Source organism: Cnephaeus nilssonii, assembly GCF_951640355.1.
Source record: "Cnephaeus nilssonii genome assembly, chromosome: 19".
NCBI lineage: Eukaryota > Metazoa > Chordata > Mammalia > Chiroptera > Vespertilionidae > Cnephaeus > Cnephaeus nilssonii.
In genome coordinates, this window is record NC_137090.1 from 3869307 (window position 1) to 3887356 (window position 18050).

Below are 18050 nucleotides of genomic sequence, written 5' to 3' on the forward strand. Positions count from 1 at the left end.
GAGCCAATGGTTGATGTGCCTGTGATTTCTTCTGGGGCCTGGGGTCACCTTCCAGCCGCAGCTCCCCTCCAGCCCCCAGGTGGCGCTGCAGAGCCAGCTCCCTGCTCTGGGGCCTCCGGGGGCTGGAGGTGGGTTTGGTAGCCAGGCCTGGCGAGAACCCTCCCTCTCTCTCCTTAGTCCTGCTGCTGTGGCCTGCCTGCCTTCTGCCCACACTCCAGGCACCCTGGCACCCGGGCCTGCCTGCCCTGCTGGTCTCACTGGTCAGCTACCGGTACAACCAAAACAAGAAAAGAGAAAAATGGGAGTGAGGGGACTGGGCAGCAGCTTGCCCACCCGTCCTGTGCGGGTGGGTCCCCTACTCTGTTCCCAGTGCCTTCCCTGCCATGTCAGTTTCCAGCCCGGTCCACAGGCCGACAGCACGAAAATCTCCGTAGCGCTTTACAATTTACAATTTACAAAGCATGTTCACCGTCTAAATGCCAGTCCCCAAGATGCTGGCCTCGCTTTGTAGACTGAGGGATCCTCGAAATTAACTGGCCCAAGGTCGCACAGCTCGTGAGCTGCGGGCTCGAACCCAGGGCTCCGGGCTGGTGTTTTCTCCGAGGCCGCCTTGGTTTCTAGCCTCAGTCTGGAGACACGGTCCTGAAGAGGGGCGAAGGGATCCGGGCGATGGCGCGCGGGCAGCAAGGAGGGGGTGGAGGAGCGCGGGTCCGGGCGGCGGGGCGGGCCAGCCGGGGCGGGGCGGAGGCGCGGGCCTGGGTGAGCGCTCGCTCGGCCACAGCCGGCTGGCGAGCCCCGGGAGCCCGAGGCGCGGCGCGCACCCAGCCTGGGACAGGCCGGCCAGAGGGGCGCGGGGGCGGGGGCGGGGGCGGGCCCAGCGTAGCCCAGCCCGCCGCCGCGCCACGGGCACCGGCCCGCGCTCCCGGGCTCCGGCGCTCGCCGAGCTCTGAGCTCCAGCGCGGAGCCGAGGCGCCGGGACGTGCTCCGCGCGGGAGGCAGCCGGCGCGGCTCTGAGCGCGGGCGCAGGGCCCCTTCCCCCGGTGAGTGGCAGGAGGAGAGCCAGGGGCGCAAACTTCGCCAACTTGGGGCTGGTCTCGGGGGCCGCGCGGGCAAGGACGGCGGAGGCAGGCGCGGGACACGCGGGGAATTGGGCCGATGCAGGGAGCCAGAGAAGGGGGCGGCCGGGGGAACGGGACCCTCGGGACCAGGCCTGGGCTTCGGACTCAGGCGGGAGGAGAGGAGGCGAGGAAGAGAGGCCGAGGTGACAGGCGCGCGGCGGACTTGGGGGAAGGACGCGGGGCCAGGCGCCCAAGGCGTTCTTCTCCGGGGTCGCCTAGCCCTCCCTCCAGCTCCTTCGCCTGGCGGTGCGACAGCGCGGGGGGTGGGCCGGTGCGGGGACGCGGGAGTCGGGGCTGCGGAACCCCCAACTGTTGCTGCTGGAAGGCGCTGGGGCAGGGAGCGGAGCCGTGAGCAGGGACCGCGGCTGGGTCAGAGCGCGGTGGGCTGGAGCGGGTAGGAAGCAGGGAAGAAGGGGGTGGGGTGGGGGGAGGGGGCAGTGGATGACTCCAGGCGCCCGCCCTCCGGCTCCCGGAGGTCCACTGAGCGCTTACAGAGCGCGTCTGCCTTCAACGCTCCCTGCACCGCTCTGAGCGCCTCAGCCTCCCCCCCCCCCCCCCCCCCCGCTCCTTCTTCCTCTCCGAGGCGGGCTGAGCTCCCTCCTCTGACCCCGGCGAAGCAGCGTGGGCTTTAGGGGGTGGTGGGATCTTCCCAAATGCTGACCCTGCGCCCCACGGACCCAGGCTCCGAGGACGAGAAAGAAAGGGTGGACGGAGAGGCCCTGGGAGAGCCGGGAGCCCGTCGCGCTGGCCTGGGCTGCCGCACCAGCAGGTGGCTCTGTCCCCCGAGGCTACGACCCTGATCCCCGACGGGGAAGGGAAGCCCGAGCCCCTGCGGAAGGCGGGTCCTGGCTAGGCCAGGTGGGCAGGGCCAGGGACGTGCGAAGGCCAAGCTTCCAGCAGACAGAAGATCCCCAAGGTGCGTCCCCCGACCCACCCGAAGGTCCTGCGGGGTGAGTGAAGCGGAATTCCGCCGGGCCCTGTGCTCACCGCACGGTCCACGCTGGTTCCCACCCCTGCCAGCGCGATGGGACTTCTGGCTCCATCCCCCCGCCCCCCCCCCCCCAGCCCTCTGATGGTGGCACCCCCTTGGCTGGGTCCTCAACGCTGGGCCAGGGGGAACCGAGAAGGAACCTGTCAGGTTGGTCTGCTCTGACTCGGAGTCCGTCTAGTGTCCAGCCAAGCCCGTCCGTTACGAGTCTGTTTGTAAACTCCCTACTAGGAATTTGAATAGGAACTTGAAGGGGACCGATAGGCCGGAAACGGGGCTCCAGGGTTTCCTCCCGGTCCTGGGGCAGGCCCAGGCTGTACCCCGCCCACAGCCCGCCTGCAGGGCAGCTCCGGACCCCACCCCACCCCACCAGCGGGGCTGCGGGCGACCACTCCGCTTGGGGGCGTGGGAGTGGGGGCCTGGGAACCCGGACGCCCTCTGTGGGTGGCGGCGCGGCGGGGGGCACGGAGTGCGCGGTGCCCAGTTTGGCCGCCAGGAGGCGTGGCGCGGATCCCCGAGCCCGGAGTCACCCCCGCGGCTGCCGCTGCCGCCGCCGCCGCCGCTCCCGCTGCATCGCGAGTGTCCTTGAGCCGCGAGTGACGGTGGCTCTCGCCGCTCGAGCCCCCTCCTCCTGATGCCACGTTCCCTGTGAATTTTATCGCCGCCTAAAAATACCCCGAACTTCACAGCCCTAGTGTAAGAGATTCGGGCCGATGGGCGGGGGTGGGGGCCCGGGGGGGCGGAGCAGCTGGGAGGAGGAAGACCTCCGTGCGGGAACCAGGGGGGCAGGACCGAGGGGCCGCCTTCTCCCCTGCCGCCTGGGTTCGGGTTTGGGCTCCGCAGAAGGGAGGGAGGGAAACCCGACGGCAGAGCCGAGGCCGCTCGCCGCCGGGGCAGTGGATCCGCCAGGAGTTGAGGTCCCTCCGCTCGGGAAGCAGCGCAGCTGGTGGGCCCCGGACCCGGCAGGGGGCGCCCTCCGTGCCGGGGTGTGTGTGTGTGTGTGTGTGTGTGTGTGTGTGTGTGTGTGCGCGCACGCACAGGTCCGTGTTCGGAGCTTGCCAGAGACTGGGGGAGCGGGGGTAGAGGGTGGGGGAAAGTCCTCCCCCGGGCCATGTAGGGGCCCATGTTCATCAAACATTAACTTCTGCGTTTGTGAAAGGAAGGGGCCGCAAGTGGGTGGGCAGAGCTCTCTAAGACAACAGTCCTCTGTGGGGTTGGGGCAAGACTGAGGGGCGTACCTGCCAGGGGCCAAGGACAGGAGCCACCTCAGAGGCAGAGCCTGCCGCTCCCCAACCCCAGAGGTGGGTGGGGGGGGAGGCAGTGCACCTGGCCTAGAGCCCCGCCCAGACCCTCGGTCTTCTCACCCCGTGTCCAGAGCCTGGATGGACCAAGGCCGGTGCCAGGGAGAGGGACCGAGGCTGGGCTCTGGCGGTTCTGGAATTCTGTCGTGGAGAACAGCCTGCAGGCCGGGAGATGAGGACTGGGGGCTGGCAGGAGAGTGGGGTCCATGGAGGGGAGGGCACGTGGTCAGGGTGTAGGGAGAGCTGTCCATGGGGCCCAGATGTCTGGCCTTCATCGGTGGACGTTAGGAAGCCACTGCGCTGTTTGAGGAGGGGTGTCGTGGCCGGGGGTGCCGGCAGGGTGGGCGGATGGGGGTGGAGAGGTGAGAGGCTGGAGGAAGGTGAGTGGCAGGTGGCATTGGCCAGGGCTGGGGTCCGACCCTCCTGTCTTGCAGTGGCTGGGTGTCGCGTGGTGACAACCTCCTGGAACCTTCCCATTGCTATTTGAAGCTCAGAGACTGGCCTTCCCCGGGCGCCTCCCTCCGGGGTCTCTGTGATCACAACTCCCTCTGCTCCTCCGCTCCAATCCCGGAGGACACATTCCCGTCAGAGAGCGCCCTGGGCCGTGCCCGGGAGCTGAGAGCTGGGGGCATGCTGTCCACAGGAGAGAACGTGAGAGCTGCAGGTGTAGTTTAAAGATTTCTCTAGTCGCCTTAGAAAAAGTAAGAAGAAACAGGCGAACATGATTTTAATCGTATATTTTATTTAACTCAATGCATCTAAAATGGTATTAATGTAATGCAACATGAAATGATTAGTGAGATATTTTACTTTCCTTTTTCTTACTAATCTTCACTCTCCAGTGTGTATTTCGCACCTGTGGCACCCCCATGCCGACGAGGAGTTGCATTTCTGGTGCCCAAGTCCCAGGGGAGGTGGCTGCTGTACTGGTCAGCACGTCTCTGAGCTCAGAGCTGGAAGGCAGAGGTTGCGGGGGGGAGGGGGTGTCTTAGGGCTCCCAGAGGGCGGGCAGCCTGCGGGGACTGATGGTGTGGGCACAGGTGGGCATGACAGGGTGTAACCTGCAATCCCTGGTGGGTGGTGGCTGAGTGTGGTGTGGCACGGCACCCTTAGGTGCCCTTCCCAGACTCACTGCGTCTCCAGGCCGACAATGTGCCAGGAAACCATACACGGGGGGTCTCAAGGGCACCGAAATGCGTACAGTGCTCCCTCCCAGCCCCGAGTCCTCTTCTCGGAGGTTCAGGCAGGCCCGCCTGGTCGCCCGTTGGCGTTCCCCTGTCCAGAAGCTCCGCTGGGGATGTGATGAAGATGGAGAGGGCGCAAAGCTATGGCCGGTGGCCAGCTGGGAGGGAGAGCTACGTCAGTGGGCACCACTCCCAAAGCAATGGCATTCGTGTAGCAGGTGTACACGGCAGGCTCTGGGGTCAGGCTTCAGGGGTCCCGCATAGCAGTGGTGGCCTGGGAAGCAGCTCGTGCGTCAGACGCCGACCCCAGCCCTGCACAGGCCGGCGGGGTCACCCTCTGCTGTGGAAGAGCTGCCGCTGATTGAGGCCCTGGGGGAAGGGGAGGGATGGCCAGTGCCGGAGGAGGGGGCTCTGTGCCAGGCAGGGCCACGCAGAGCAAGGCCCCTGGGGGTGTTAGATTCAGTTTATAATGGAGAATGTAGTCGGGGGGGGGGGGGCAAAGGAGAGGGCAGAATGTCACAAAAGCTGCCTTTCTTCACCCGGCCGAGGGCTGTCACCTACAGGATAAGGAAGCTGATCACAGTGGGTGGCCCTCACACTGCTGTGAAGTAGATCCTGTGATTAGCGCAGGCAGTGGAATGTGGCTCAGAGAGGGTGAGCAACTTCCCCAAGATCACCCAGCTAGTAAGCGGCAGAACTGGGACTTGAACTCCGGTCTGTTCGACTCAAATCCATGCACTTGGACACCAAACCTTCCTGGGGCAGAACCCAGCTGGACAAGTTTCCAAAGGTCTGGCTTTCTGGCCAAGCGTGCGGTTCAACAGCTGAATGGGAGCAACGAGCACGCACCGTGGCTCCTGTTCTTCCCAGCCCCTGCCCTTCGGCGCTGCCCTGGGAGGCTCAGCTAATCTCTGCCTCTTTCTCTGTGTCTGTCTGTGTCTGTCTGTCCGCCTCTCTCTGCCTCTCTTTGTGGAGGGTTTCCCCCTCTTCTCCTCTGTCCTCTGGATGTGTGTCCCTTTGACTCCGCCGTCACCTCCTGTCTGTGTGTTCATCTTTTTGTTCCGTGCCTCCCCCCCCCGCCCCCTCCCCCCCGTGCCTCTCTCTCCCTCCCTGTGCCTCTCCTGATCTCTCTGCAGGACACGCCTGTGGATATGGGTGGGGCCCTGGGGACCGCCCTGCTGCTCACCTCCCTCCTCGGTGCCTGGGGGCTGGGCCCGGGGCAGGGCGAGCAGGCTGTGACGGTGGCCGTAGTATTTGGCAGCTCGGGGCCGCCCCAGGCCCAGGCCCGGACTCGCCTCACCCCCCAGAGCTTCCTGGACCTGCCCTTGGAGATCCAGCCACTCACCGTGGGGGTCAACAACACCAACCCCAGCAGCCTCCTCACCCAGATCTGTGCGCTCCTGGGTGCGGCTCGCGTCCATGGCATCGTCTTCGAGGACAACGTGGGCACTGAGGCCGTGGCCCAGATCCTCGACTTCATCTCCTCCCAGACTCACGTGCCCATCCTCAGCATCAGTGGGGGCTCCGCTGTGGTCCTCACCCCCAAGGTGCCCATTCAAACGCGTGGCCCCTCGTCCCTTGGGCCTGGAGCCGGGCTGGGGCTGGGGGAGCATGGCTGAGTCTGAGCCGGGGAGAGACCTAGGCCTTGGGAAGTTGGAATAGGGTGGGACGGGCAGGGAGGTGCAGACCAAGGGTGTGGCTTGGGGGAGGGAGGAGAAGGCTGTGGGAAGGAATGTTCTAGAAGATAACCATTCTGGGCTGCTTTCCCATGCTGTTGTCTGGATGAGCGGTGGGCAGGTGGCCTTCCTTGGCCGGGCTGTAGACTCAGGGGTGGAGGGCCAGGCTGGGCAGGGGACCCAGGAGATGCCCCTGCAGGAGAGAGCATCCAGAGGCCGCCACTGTGTGAAGCATGGGGGAGGCGTGCCCTCACAGAGCTTACATCTGCGGCCACAGCAGCATAGTGTTCTGGAGGAAGAACACAGGACACCACAGGGGCGTCAGCGGGGGCCATCTGGGTGGGGCTCGTTCAGAGACGGCCTCTTAAGAAAGGATGTGGAAGCTGAGACCTGGAGGATGAGGGGACGGCATGCTGTGTGGGTGGGACAGGTGGCAGGGAGTGTCCCAGGCAGAGGCAGGCGGTGGGAACACCCCGAGGTGAAGGACAGAGAGAGGCCTGGAGAGGGAGGTGGAGTCCGACCCCGTGGGAGGACATTGGGGTTTTGCCCTAAGTGGGGAGCCGAGGAATGCGTTCAGGGGAGACTGACCTGAGTTGCCTGTCTTTATGATTATTTTTTAAAAATATATTTCATTGATTTTTTTTACAGAGAGGAAGGGAGAAGGATAGAGAGTTAGAAACATTGATGAGAGAGAAACATCGATCAGCTGCCTCCTGCACACCCCCTACTGGGGATGTGCCCGAAACCAAGGCACATGCCCTTGACCGGAATCGAACCTGGGACCCTTCAGTCCGCAGGCCAACACTCTATCCACTGAGCCTAACTGGTTAGGGCTATGATTATTTTTATTATGGAGCGTCTTGAGCACACGTGCAGGTAGCAGAGTATATTGACCGCATGTGCCCCATCCACCCCTGACCGGCCCTGCCCACCCTTACCCCCACCCAGGCCGCCCTCTGCTGCCATTGAAGCCAAGCCCACATGCCCTATTATTCCATCCATTAATATTTCCGGGTGTATCTCCGCTAGACAAGGGCTTTAAAAGAAACCACCACCTGTTATCACACCTAGAAAATAATAAAAATTCCTTAACATCATCAGACAGACAGCCATTGTTCAAATTTCCCCACCCCTTGTTTCATAAATGCCATGGAAGCTAATTTTTGTTTGTTTGTTTGCTTGCTTGCATCAGGAGCCAAGTTAGGTTCCCATGTGGAATTGGTCCATGTGACTTCTGAGTCTCTCGCTTTTTTCCCTGACTTTTGTTTGTTGAAAGAACTGGGTTACCTGTTCTGTAGAATTTCCCCAAATTTTCTTTTTAAAGATTGGGACAGTGCGGTGAACTCTTGGAGGGGCCGCGGTGGCCGCAGGGAGCCCTCAGTTAGGGGCGTGGCTAGCATTAGCCTTAGAGCCGCGGTTTGCCCTGGCCGGGCTGGAGCCTGCGGTGCCCTGGACGCTGGTGGTGGCGGAGGTGGAGGAGGAGGAACGTCCTCATCCCCTGGGCTCCGTGGAGGCCGGTCCTTTCCCGGTGACCTTTGGGCCGGATATCAGCTCTCAGCCCGGTGGTTCTCCACCCTCAGCTCCTTAGAAAGACACTCCAGCCAGCGCCCCAACTCCGAGAATCCGATTCCGTTGGCCAGGGGGCTGGAGAATCACCTGCAGAGCTTGTTGAAATACAGATTCCCGGGCGCCACCCCCAGAGACTCTGATCCAGCAGGTGTGCGAGGCGCCCCAGAATGTGCATTTCCAACAAGCTCCCAGGTTTTGCGGGGCAGGGCCTCCCTGGGCTCAGCGCAAAGGCATCGAAGGGCTGACCCAGGGAGCCGAAGCTGGGGCGCGGGCGCGGGGCGGGACTCGGCTCGCCCCACCCACCCCGCCTCAGGCCCCGCCCCGCCTCAGGCCCCGCCCTCCGCCCGCAGGAGCCGGGCTCCGCCTTCCTGCAGCTGGGCGTGTCCCTGGAGCAGCAGCTGCAGGTGCTGTTCAAGGTGCTGGAGGAGTACGACTGGAGCGCCTTCGCGGTGATCACCAGCCTGCACCCGGGCCACGCGCTCTTCCTCGAGGGCGTGCGCGCCGTCGCCGACGCCAGCTACCTGGGCTGGCGGCTGCTGGACGTGCTCACCCTGGAGCTGGGCCCCGGCGGGACGCGCGCGCACACCCAGCGCCTGCTGCGCCAGATCGACGCCCCGGTGCTGGTGGCCTACTGCTCGCGCGAGGAGGCCGAGGTGCTGTTCGAAGAGGCGGCGCACGCCGGCCTGGTGGGGCCCGGGCACGTGTGGCTGGTGCCCAGCCTGGCCCTGGGCAGCACCGACGCGCCCCCCGCCGTCTTCCCCGTGGGCCTCATCAGCGTGGTCACCGAGAGCTGGCGCCTCAGCCTGCGCCAGAAGGTCCGCGACGGCGTGGCCATCCTGGCCCTCGGCGCCCACGGCTACCAGCGCCAGCACGGCGCCCTGCCCGCCCCGGCTGGGGACTGCCGCGGCCACCCCGGGCCTGTGAGCCCTGCCCGGGAGGCCTTCCACAGGTGGGCACCTGCCCGGGGCATGGGGTGCGCGCTTCAGGGGACCTGGGTGGCAGTGAGCTTGGTCTCGCTGGCCACACCTCCCACTGGCTGTGTGCCTGGGACCAAGTTACCAGGGTGCGATGAGAATGGTGGCGGTCAGTACAGGGAAACAGAAGAAGAGACAATAAATGCTCCCTGTTGTCAGGTGGTGAGGCAGATGGGCGGGGGTGGGTGGGGGTGGGGTGGGTGTCAGAACCTGAGCGGGGCTGCGGGCAGGGCTAAGGGAATGCCCGGCTTCTCTCCCGCTTGCAGGCACCTACTGAACGTCACCTGGGAGGGCCGGGACTTCGCCTTCAGCCCCGGCGGGTACCTGGTCCAGCCCACCATGGTGGTGATCGCCCTCAACCGGCACCGCCTCTGGGAGATGGTGAGAAGGGGGTGAGCCCAGGGTCCCCCCCCTCTTGTGCCCACAGCTGAGCAGAGTCCCCTCTGTCCCTCCCCCAGCCCCTCATCCCCAGGTCTCAGCTGACACATCTCCCCGGGGAAGCCTTCCGGGTCCCCAGGTTGGGTGAGGCCCCTCAGCTCTGGGCTCCCACACACCCTGGCCCCCCTCCACTGCAGAACCTCCCTGCCACCTTATCACATAGCCCTGCCCCTGTGGGAGGAGTAACCCGCAGCTGTGCTGCCCGGCTGACATGTAAACAAATAGGATTTGGGGAGATCGGGGGCTTAAGTAGAGATGCGTGCAAAGCATTATGGGAGTAGAGAAGAAAGGCAGGAATTAGTTCTGCCTTCAAAGGAGGAAACTGGGGAAGGCTTCACAGCAGTTGGGACATTTGGGCTGGGCTGTGGAGGGGTGAGTAGGAGCCCACCAGGAAGAGACACTAACCTGGTATGGACACAGGAGCAGGAGGGTTTGGGCATCTTTAAATGATGAGGAAGAAGAGTGGGGCGATGGGTTAAGGACTTTATACTAAGGTCAGGAAAGTGGGTGTGGCGAATGAGTGACAGACTCAGGTGTGGGCTCTAGGCAGGCGCTGGGCGGCCGCGTGGAGGCTGGACGGGACAGCGCAGGGACTGGAGCGGGAGGAGGCTGCAGGGAGCCCTCCCTTTGGCCCACGCCCAGCCCCTGGCCCCGACCCTCCTGTTGAGCAATGTCCGGCCCAGGCCCTGCTCTGTCCTGCTCCAAGCATCTCGAGGTGAGGGACAGGGGTTCAAGGCCCTGGCGGCCCCACCAGAGGCCTCGCGGAGGGGGGGAGGCCTAGGGCTGGCGGCCCCGGGCTGAGGCCGGTCGCCCTGTGCAGGTGGGGCGCTGGGACCGCGGCGTCCTCCACATGAAGTACCCAGTGTGGCCTCGCTACAGCGCGTCCCTGCAGCCTGTGGTGGACAGCCGGCACCTGACCGTGGCCACGCTGGAGGAGCGGCCCTTCGTCATCGTGGAGAGCCCGGACCCTGGCACAGGCGGCTGCGTGCCCAACACCGTGCCCTGCCGACGGCAAAGCAACCACACCTTCAGGTCCGTGAGAACCCGGGAGCGGTGAGCGCGTGCCGGGCTGCGGTGCGATGGCAGCGCGCGGTGTGGGGAGCCAGGCGGGGGGGGGGGCGGGGGGGGCGCGACCGGCTCTGACTCCTGGCGCTCTCGGTGGCAGCAGCGGGGACACAGCGCCCTACACCAAGCTCTGCTGTAAGGGCTTCTGCATCGACATCCTCAAGAAGCTGGCCAAGGCGGTCAAGTTCTCCTACGACCTGTACCTGGTGACCAACGGCAAGCATGGCAAGAGGGTGCGCGGCGTGTGGAACGGCATGATCGGCGAGGTAGGCCTGCCCCGGGGTCCGCCTGAGCCGCCCACCAGCCCGGCTGCCCAGGCCCCACCCCCCGCTCAGCCACCCAGCTGCTCCTATGGGGCTTCCTCCTGTGTGGGGGTCCTCGAGGGTGAGACCCCGGCCCAGGCTGGCAGGGGGGACCGGGCTGTCACCGATGAAGCCCCTCGGGTGGTGAGCCCTGAAAGCGGAGCTCTGAGGGCCCCGGGTGGGAACTGACTCGGCTGGTGGTGCAGGAGGGGGGGGGCCGGGAGGAGGCTGGGGCAAGAGCTCCAGTGTGGGAGCCCCGCCTCCCCGTGGCCCCAGGTGTACTACAAGCGGGCGGACATGGCCATCGGCTCCCTCACCATCAACGAGGAGCGCTCCGAGATCGTGGACTTCTCGGTGCCCTTCGTGGAGACGGGCATCAGCGTGATGGTGGCGCGCAGCAATGGCACCGTGTCCCCGTCAGCCTTCCTGGGTGCGCTCGGGTGGGCAGGGATGGCGCTGGGCAGAGGGGCCACGCGGTGGCTGTGCGGAGCGTGGGTGGAGATGGGGAGTAAGAGGAGGATGGGGGGCCCTCCGGGGCAAGCACAGCAGCCTCGGTTCCCCTGAGAGTGTGGTGCGGGGGGGGGGGGGCTGGAGGGGAGTGGGGTGAAGGGGGCCCCAGATGAGCGACAGGAAAGCCAGAGCAGGCTGGCTTCAGGACCGCCTCGTGGGCGGGGGCAGCGGAACAGGGAGACGCTCCTCGGGGCGTGGAGAAACCCCGGAGGAGCGTGGGAAGTGGTGCTAGTTTCTGACTGACTAGGAAATGGGCATCGTGTGTGGTGCCACGCTGGGGCGGGGAGGCAGCCACAGTCCCGGCCTCCCCAGAGCGCCCCGTCGGGAGGTCAGCTGGGACTTGCAGTGGGGGGTTGACAGAGAGGTCAGCTGGGACTTGCAGTGGGGGGTTGACAGAGAGGTCAGCTGGGACTTGCAGTGGGGGGTTGACAGAGAGGTCAGCTGGGACTTGCAGTGGGGGGTTGACAGAGAGCCGGGAGGACAGGTGAGCCCCTCCCTCGGCCCGGAGCAGAGGAGGGAATCCCAGCTCTGCCCCTTCCTGCTGTGTGGCCTTGGGCAAGTCACTGAGCCTCTCTGAGCGGGTACCTCTGCCCCTTCATAGATAGGCATCGCACCAAAGGAGCAGGTGCTCATGGCAGCAATGGCTTCTCCTCAGGGGGACTGACAGGGTTTGTCAGAGGTCAGGCTGCTCTCCCAGCTCCGGGGGCCTCGGCTTCCGTGTCAGGAGGAGAAGTGAGACGTGACCTCCGAGGCCCTGGGCGAGCAGCCAGCTCCTCCGCGTGGGGCCAGGGAGGGGAGCTCCAGCGCAGGAGTGCGGGCAGGGGGCTGGCGCAGAGGGTGGCGAGGACGGAGCAGTTCCTTGGGTTTGCCCATGTGGCTTCCTGGGCTGAGGCTCGGGGTGGGGGGGTGGGGGGGCGGGTACAGGTGGAGGCAGTTGCAGGCAGGGGGATGAGCGGGGACGGGAAGGAGCGTGGGGATAGACCTTCTTTTCCTGAAAGGAAGTGGGGGGAGGAGAGCCAGGGGCCGTGTGAAGTCAAAGGGAGGTGTCCTGGGAGGGGGTGATGGGACCCTGTTCCAGGGCAGCTGGGATGGGAGACCAAGAATGCGGGAGAGCCTGACCTCCCTTGGGGGGTGGGGTCTCTCCTGGGGCTCTGCTCAGGCCTCGGGGCTGACGGAACCTGCCTTGGCCATGGGGACCCACTTGTCCACCCCGTGCTCTGGCCTGTGGGGGTAGCGGCAGCGCCCAGGCCGCTGAGCCGCCTCCTGGTTCCCAGAGCCCTACAGCCCCTCGGTGTGGGTGATGATGTTCGTCATGTGCCTCACCGTGGTGGCCCTCACGGTCTTCATGTTCGAGTACTTCAGCCCCGTCAGCTACAACCAGAACCTCACCAGCGGCAAGAGTAAGCTCGCACGCGGCCTGGGAGGAGCGAGTGGGGCCGGGGCATCTCCGAGGGGTGGGCTGCCTTGCCCTGGGGTGGGGATGGCCAGGGAGGGGGTCCCCACCCAAGAGGGAGGGGGGACAGGAGCTGTGGAGTCGGGCGGGCTGAGACCTGGCCCCTCTGTGCTGGGCGGGAAGTCCCAGCGCCCACCCTCTCGCCCCCAGAGTCCGGGGGCCCCTCCTTCACCATTGGCAAGTCCGTGTGGCTGCTGTGGGCGCTGGTCTTCAACAACTCGGTGCCCATCGAGAACCCCCGGGGCACCACCAGCAAGATCATGGTGCTGGTCTGGGCCTTCTTCGCCGTCATCTTCCTGGCCAGCTACACCGCCAACCTGGCCGCCTTCATGATCCAGGAGCAGTACATCGACACGGTGTCCGGCCTCAGTGACAAGAAGGTTCTGGGGCCACGGCCAGCGGGGGGCGGGGGGTGCCCGGGGCAGGGGCAGGCCTTGGGTGGGACACAGGACAGAGTCAGTAGAAGGTGACCTGGAGGCCAGAGCAGGAAGGAGCTGGGGAGCCTGGTGAGGTGGCGGGGGGGGATGGGGGGTGGGGGGCAGGGGAGAGATGGCTCAGGTCCGCTGACAAAGTCTCTCTTTACTCTGGCCTCAGCTTCCCCACAGGAGTGGCCTGAGCAGAATCTAAGACCATTCTGCTCAAGTGCCGACCATGGGGCTGGGACTGGGGGTGGGGGAGGTGGTGCCTGGAAGGTTCGGGGGCGGGTCACGGATGGCGGCCGCCCTCTGCCCGCAGTTTCAGCGGCCTCAGGATCAGTACCCACCCTTCCGCTTCGGCACAGTGCCCAACGGCAGCACGGAGCGCAATATTCGCAGCAACTACCGGGACATGCACACCCACATGGTCAAGTTCAACCAGCGCTCCGTGGAGGACGCGCTCACCAGCCTCAAGATGGGGTGGGTCCTCAGCCCTACACTCCCCTCTGTCTCTCCCCACGGCTCCCCTGGCCAGCTCCGTCCCTGCCTGGGAGACCCACGTTGGGGACAGTGGAGCTGGGCTGTCCTGTAGGACTCCTGGGGGCGGGCGGTGGGGGGGTCTCGGGGCAGAGTGAAGCTGGAAACAAAAGCGACGCCCTCAGGTGGTCCAGATGTGCAGCTGTGGTGCTGGCCAGGGTGCGGCCTTGCCCTGAGGTGGAGGTTGTGACCTTCTTAGGGTCTTAGGGACAAGAAGGGCTGCGCAGAGAGGGCGTGTCCTCTGGGGGTAGAGAGTCCCCTGGCCTCTCTGAGAAGGAGGGTGGGTGGGGTCCCCGAGCTGTGGGGGGGGGGCTCTTCTCTCCATCCTGGACCCAAGGGAAGCAGGGAAGGCTCTGGCCATCCACCCCCCTGGGTGCTGGCCCCGTACGATCCCTGCCTGAGGGCTCCGCCTGTCCCTAGGAAGCTGGACGCCTTCATCTACGATGCCGCTGTCCTCAACTACATGGCGGGCAAGGATGAGGGCTGCAAGCTGGTCACCATTGGCTCCGGCAAGGTCTTTGCCACCACCGGCTACGGCATCGCCATGCAGAAGGAGTCCCACTGGAAGCGAGCCATCGACCTGGCGCTCCTGCAGTTCCTGGGGGATGGTGGGTGCTGCTGCTGCTGGGGGCTGGGGGTCCAGGGTGGGCCGCCGAGGCTGGGCGGGATGGCTGTTCAATGGCTGGTCAGCATCACCACTGTTCCCAAGCCCCCAGGGCCTGTGGACAGGGAGAGGGCTCTGGGGTGAGAGATTAGGGCAGTGTGTGTGTGTGTGTGTGTGTGTGTGTGGGTGTGGTGGGGGCGGGGTTTGGAGGGCCTGGATGGAGACCTGGGGAAGAGATGGCTTTGCTGGGAGGGAGTGGGCAATAGGGTTGGGGAGTCCCTGGAGGGCGGGAAGACAGGAAGGAGCTCAGGCCACAGTGGGGTTGGGGTGGCTGAACTTTCTTTTCCCATCTCGAGACGACCTGGGTAGAGCCAGGGCCTGCCTAGTCCGAGTCGAGGCCCAGCGGGCCGTGGCACCAGGGCTCACAGGTGTGAGGAGGCCAGCTGAACCTGCCCCCCAAACCCAGAGAGAGCTTCGAGTTCAGAGTCCACCCCTATGAGGTAATGAATGGTCTGATTTCCCGTCAGGACCAGAGAGCAGCGAGAGAAGGACCACAGAGGTGTTGGTGGTTTCCCCGGGGGCCCAGGCCTTCTGTCTGTGTGCCCAGCTCCATGCCTGGCATGAGGGGCCAATACGTGTTCGATGAATAAATGAATGATAACATGTACCCAGCCAGCAAGCTTTTACTAGGCCTGAGGGGGGCGGGGATGTCAAAGGCTGGCACTGCCCACTCAGTCCCCGCCCCCCCCCGCCCCCGTGCTGTCCTTTCTTCCTGCTGGTTGACACCTGACCCCTAATCCTGGGCCTGCCTGGCCCTATCCCCGTGGTCCTACAAGGGCTGGCACCCTGGCTCCAGGCCCTGCCTGCTCAAGGCGTGGGTGAGCAGGGGGAGGGTCCCTCCTGAGCTCCGTGTGCCCCCGCCCAGGGGAGACCCAGAAGCTGGAGACGGTGTGGCTCTCGGGGATCTGCCAGAACGAGAAGAACGAGGTGATGAGCAGCAAGCTGGACATCGACAACATGGCGGGCGTCTTCTACATGCTGCTCGTGGCCATGGGGCTGGCCTTGCTGGTCTTTGCGTGGGAGCACCTGGTCTACTGGAAGCTGCGCCACTCGGTGCCCAGCACATCCCGGCTGGACTTCCTGCTGGCCTTCAGCAGGGTGGGTACCGCCCCGCCCCTCACAGCTCCAGCTTTTGGGGCACCGGCCCAGAGAAGTCAGAGGCAGCCATGGCCCCATTCACAGAGATAAAAACTGGGGGTCCCCGAGGTGGCCTGGCCTGCGGCATCACAGCCCCAGGGAAGCAGAGCTGCGCCCACAGGCCCCTCCCCGCCTGACTGCCTGGGTGGCTTTAAAAGGGGGTAACTTCTTGGAGCCGCAGAGAGTCCTGGGTAACCTCACAGCAGCACAGTGCCTGGCACTGGGGGGCGCTTAACAAGTGTTAGTTGCTTCCTAGGACTTAGCGGTGCCTGGGCTGGTGCCTCAGACTGGGAGGGGGCTCCCCCGAGAGGCGGGGCGCTCACCGCGGGTCTCCCGCCCCCGCCCAGGGCATCTACAGCTGCTTCAGCGGGGTGCAGAGCCTGGCCAGCCCCGCGCGGCCGCCCAGCCCCGACCCGTCGGCCGGCTCCGCGCAGGCCAGTGTGCTCAAGATGCTGCAGGCGGCGCGCGACATGGTGACCACGGCCGGCGTGAGTAGCTCCCTGGACCGCGCCACGCGCACCATTGAGAAGTGGGGCAGCCGCCGCGCGCCCCTGACTCCCGCCTGCCCGGGCCCTCGGCCGCCCACCCCGCGCCGGCCCCCCGACCCGGGCTCCAGAGGAAGCGGCCGCGCCGCGCTGGGGCGCAGGACCCCGCAGCTGCTGGGCCGCCCCCCGACGCCAAGGCCGCCCCTGCCCGACGGCTCCCGGGTGTCGAGCCGGCCCGCCTGGGAGGTGCGGTGGCCGGTGCGGACCCGGCGCTGCGGGCGGCACCTCTCGGCCTCCGAGCGGCGAGCGCTCCCGGAGCGCCCCCTGTCGCCCGAGCGCTGCCACTACAGCTCCTTCCCTCGAGTCGACCGGTCGGGACGCCCCTTCCTCCCGCTCTTCCCGGATTGCCCGGAGCCGGAGGATCGGCCCCTGCTCGGGCCGGAGCAGCTGGCCCGGAGGGAGGCCCTGCTGCACGCCGCCTGGGCCCGGGGCCCCCGCGCGCGCCACGCGTCCCTGCCCAGCTCGGTTGGCGAGGCCTTCGCCCGGCCCAGCGCGCTGTCCGCCAGGTGCGCCCGCCCGGCCTGCGGGCGCTGGGCGCAGGCGCAGTCGATGTGGCTGCCGTCCTACAGGGAGGCCTGTGAGGACCGCGCGTGGGCAGGGGTCCCCGCCTGGCCCCACAGACAGCACGCCTGCCTCTACGCCCATGCCCACCTGCCGCTTTGCTGGAGGGCTGTCTGCCCTCATCTCCCACCCTGTGCCAGCCACGGCCCCTGGCTCGCCGGGGCCTGGGGGCCTCCAGGGCACAGGAGCAGGACCCTGGGGCTGAGTACAGGCTACAGGGACAGTGGGGGGCCGGGAGAGGTCAGCAGGGCGGCCTGTGGGACGCAGGGCCTCCTGGGACCTTGCACCTGGAGGCGGATCAACAGCTTGGAGTCAGAAGTGTGAGGTGTCGCCTGCTCTGGCTCCCGGTCAGCTGGGTCCTCCACGTGGCACTGCCAGCGTTAGGGGCGGGCAGGCTTGGGCTTTTCTGACTTTTGCCATGAAATCCTGGCCATGGCGCCCAGCGACAGTGTCCTCCGTGGTCAGTTGAGTGACCTCAGCAGCCTCGGGTCCTAGTGTGGGCTCGGTTCTCGCTGTCCCCTCATCGTGCCCAAACCTTCCCCGGGGCCTGGAGTCAGGGAGCAGCAGGGGTCGCCTTCCTGCTGTCAGCCAGTCCTACCTAGTCTTGGCTTCGGGCGGCGGGGGCTTGGTGTGGGAGCACGGAGGCTGGAACTCGGCTCCACTGGCTGGAGTTTCCTCTCAGAGCGTTGGGACATTAAACAAACCTTTTACAACCCACTGGTCCTGGCTTCCTCATTCTGCATCCTTTGGACACTAGGAGCATCATGGGAGTATCCCAGGAGGGGTGTCTGCCTAGAGCAGGCGGGAGCTCCCTCTGGGCGAGTATCTGGGAGGAGAGGCTGAGAGAGGCTCCGGGGGCAGAGCCACTTGGTATTCAGAGCCAGGCCCACCCACCCCGGTGCCAGGTGTGACCCATGTGCTCCGCCTGGGGGCTCCGCTAGTGATGGATGGAGTTTCCCCCGCAGTTTCCTTTAAGAGCGGCTGCTGCCAGGGGCCGTGGGTGTCCTTCCTGCCAGGAGCCGGTCTGGGAGCCTGAGTGTTGTGGTGGAGACGGCAGAGGGCGGTCTGTGGGGGGCTGCTGGTATCCCCCATGATGGGGTGCAGGGCTCCGTGCTGCCTGCTGGTTCTGGAAGCCTGGCCCAGGGGCTTCCCAGGTTGGGCACAGCTCAGCCTCGCTGGTGCTGGGACTCCCCGGGAAGGAGGTCAGAGAATCGGCCCACAGCCTCAGTCCTGCTCCTCCCTCGGGCTCCCGGCCCTCCCTCCTTCCTCTGTCACATGTCATTAGCCCTGGGCCTGATGGCTCTTGCTGGCAGTTCTCAATGTTTCCACATCCGCGGTTCCATTCAGCTCCCACAATGACCGTGAAGCGAGCGAGCAGGCCCTCGCCCTTCCATTCATTCCACGAACCCAAACCCGGCGAGCGTGATGGTTGCCATCGGGCCCCTTAACTGCAGAGCACATAAAGCCCGAGGCCTGGCCATTCTCGACAAGTTCAAGTTCAGTGAGGCAGGCCAGAAAGTAGCCCCGTGGAGTGGGGAGGAGGCCGGGGAGGGCAGCCGGATGCCACCACCGCGAGCAGCCCCTGCCCAGTGCCCTTTCCTCACGTCCCCTC

General features: G+C 65.8%; 1 protein-coding gene across 1 annotated transcript; it reads left to right on the forward strand.

The window, feature by feature from the left end:
• Positions 1-5721: 5721 nt before the first annotated feature.
• On the forward strand, positions 5722-16762 carry GRIN2C (glutamate ionotropic receptor NMDA type subunit 2C; the record flags this gene model as incomplete). The annotated part of the gene is made up of 12 exons (XM_079799131.1): positions 5722-6138; positions 8187-8785; positions 9077-9191; positions 10069-10280; positions 10414-10579; positions 10892-11045; positions 12400-12525; positions 12729-12958; positions 13314-13474; positions 13952-14139; positions 15061-15293; positions 15680-16762. The coding sequence occupies exons 1-12, from the start codon at positions 5743-5745 to the stop codon at positions 16760-16762; spliced, it is 3663 nt and encodes a 1220-aa protein (XP_079655257.1). The 5' UTR covers positions 5722-5742.
• Between the last annotated feature and the right edge of the window lie 1288 nt (positions 16763-18050).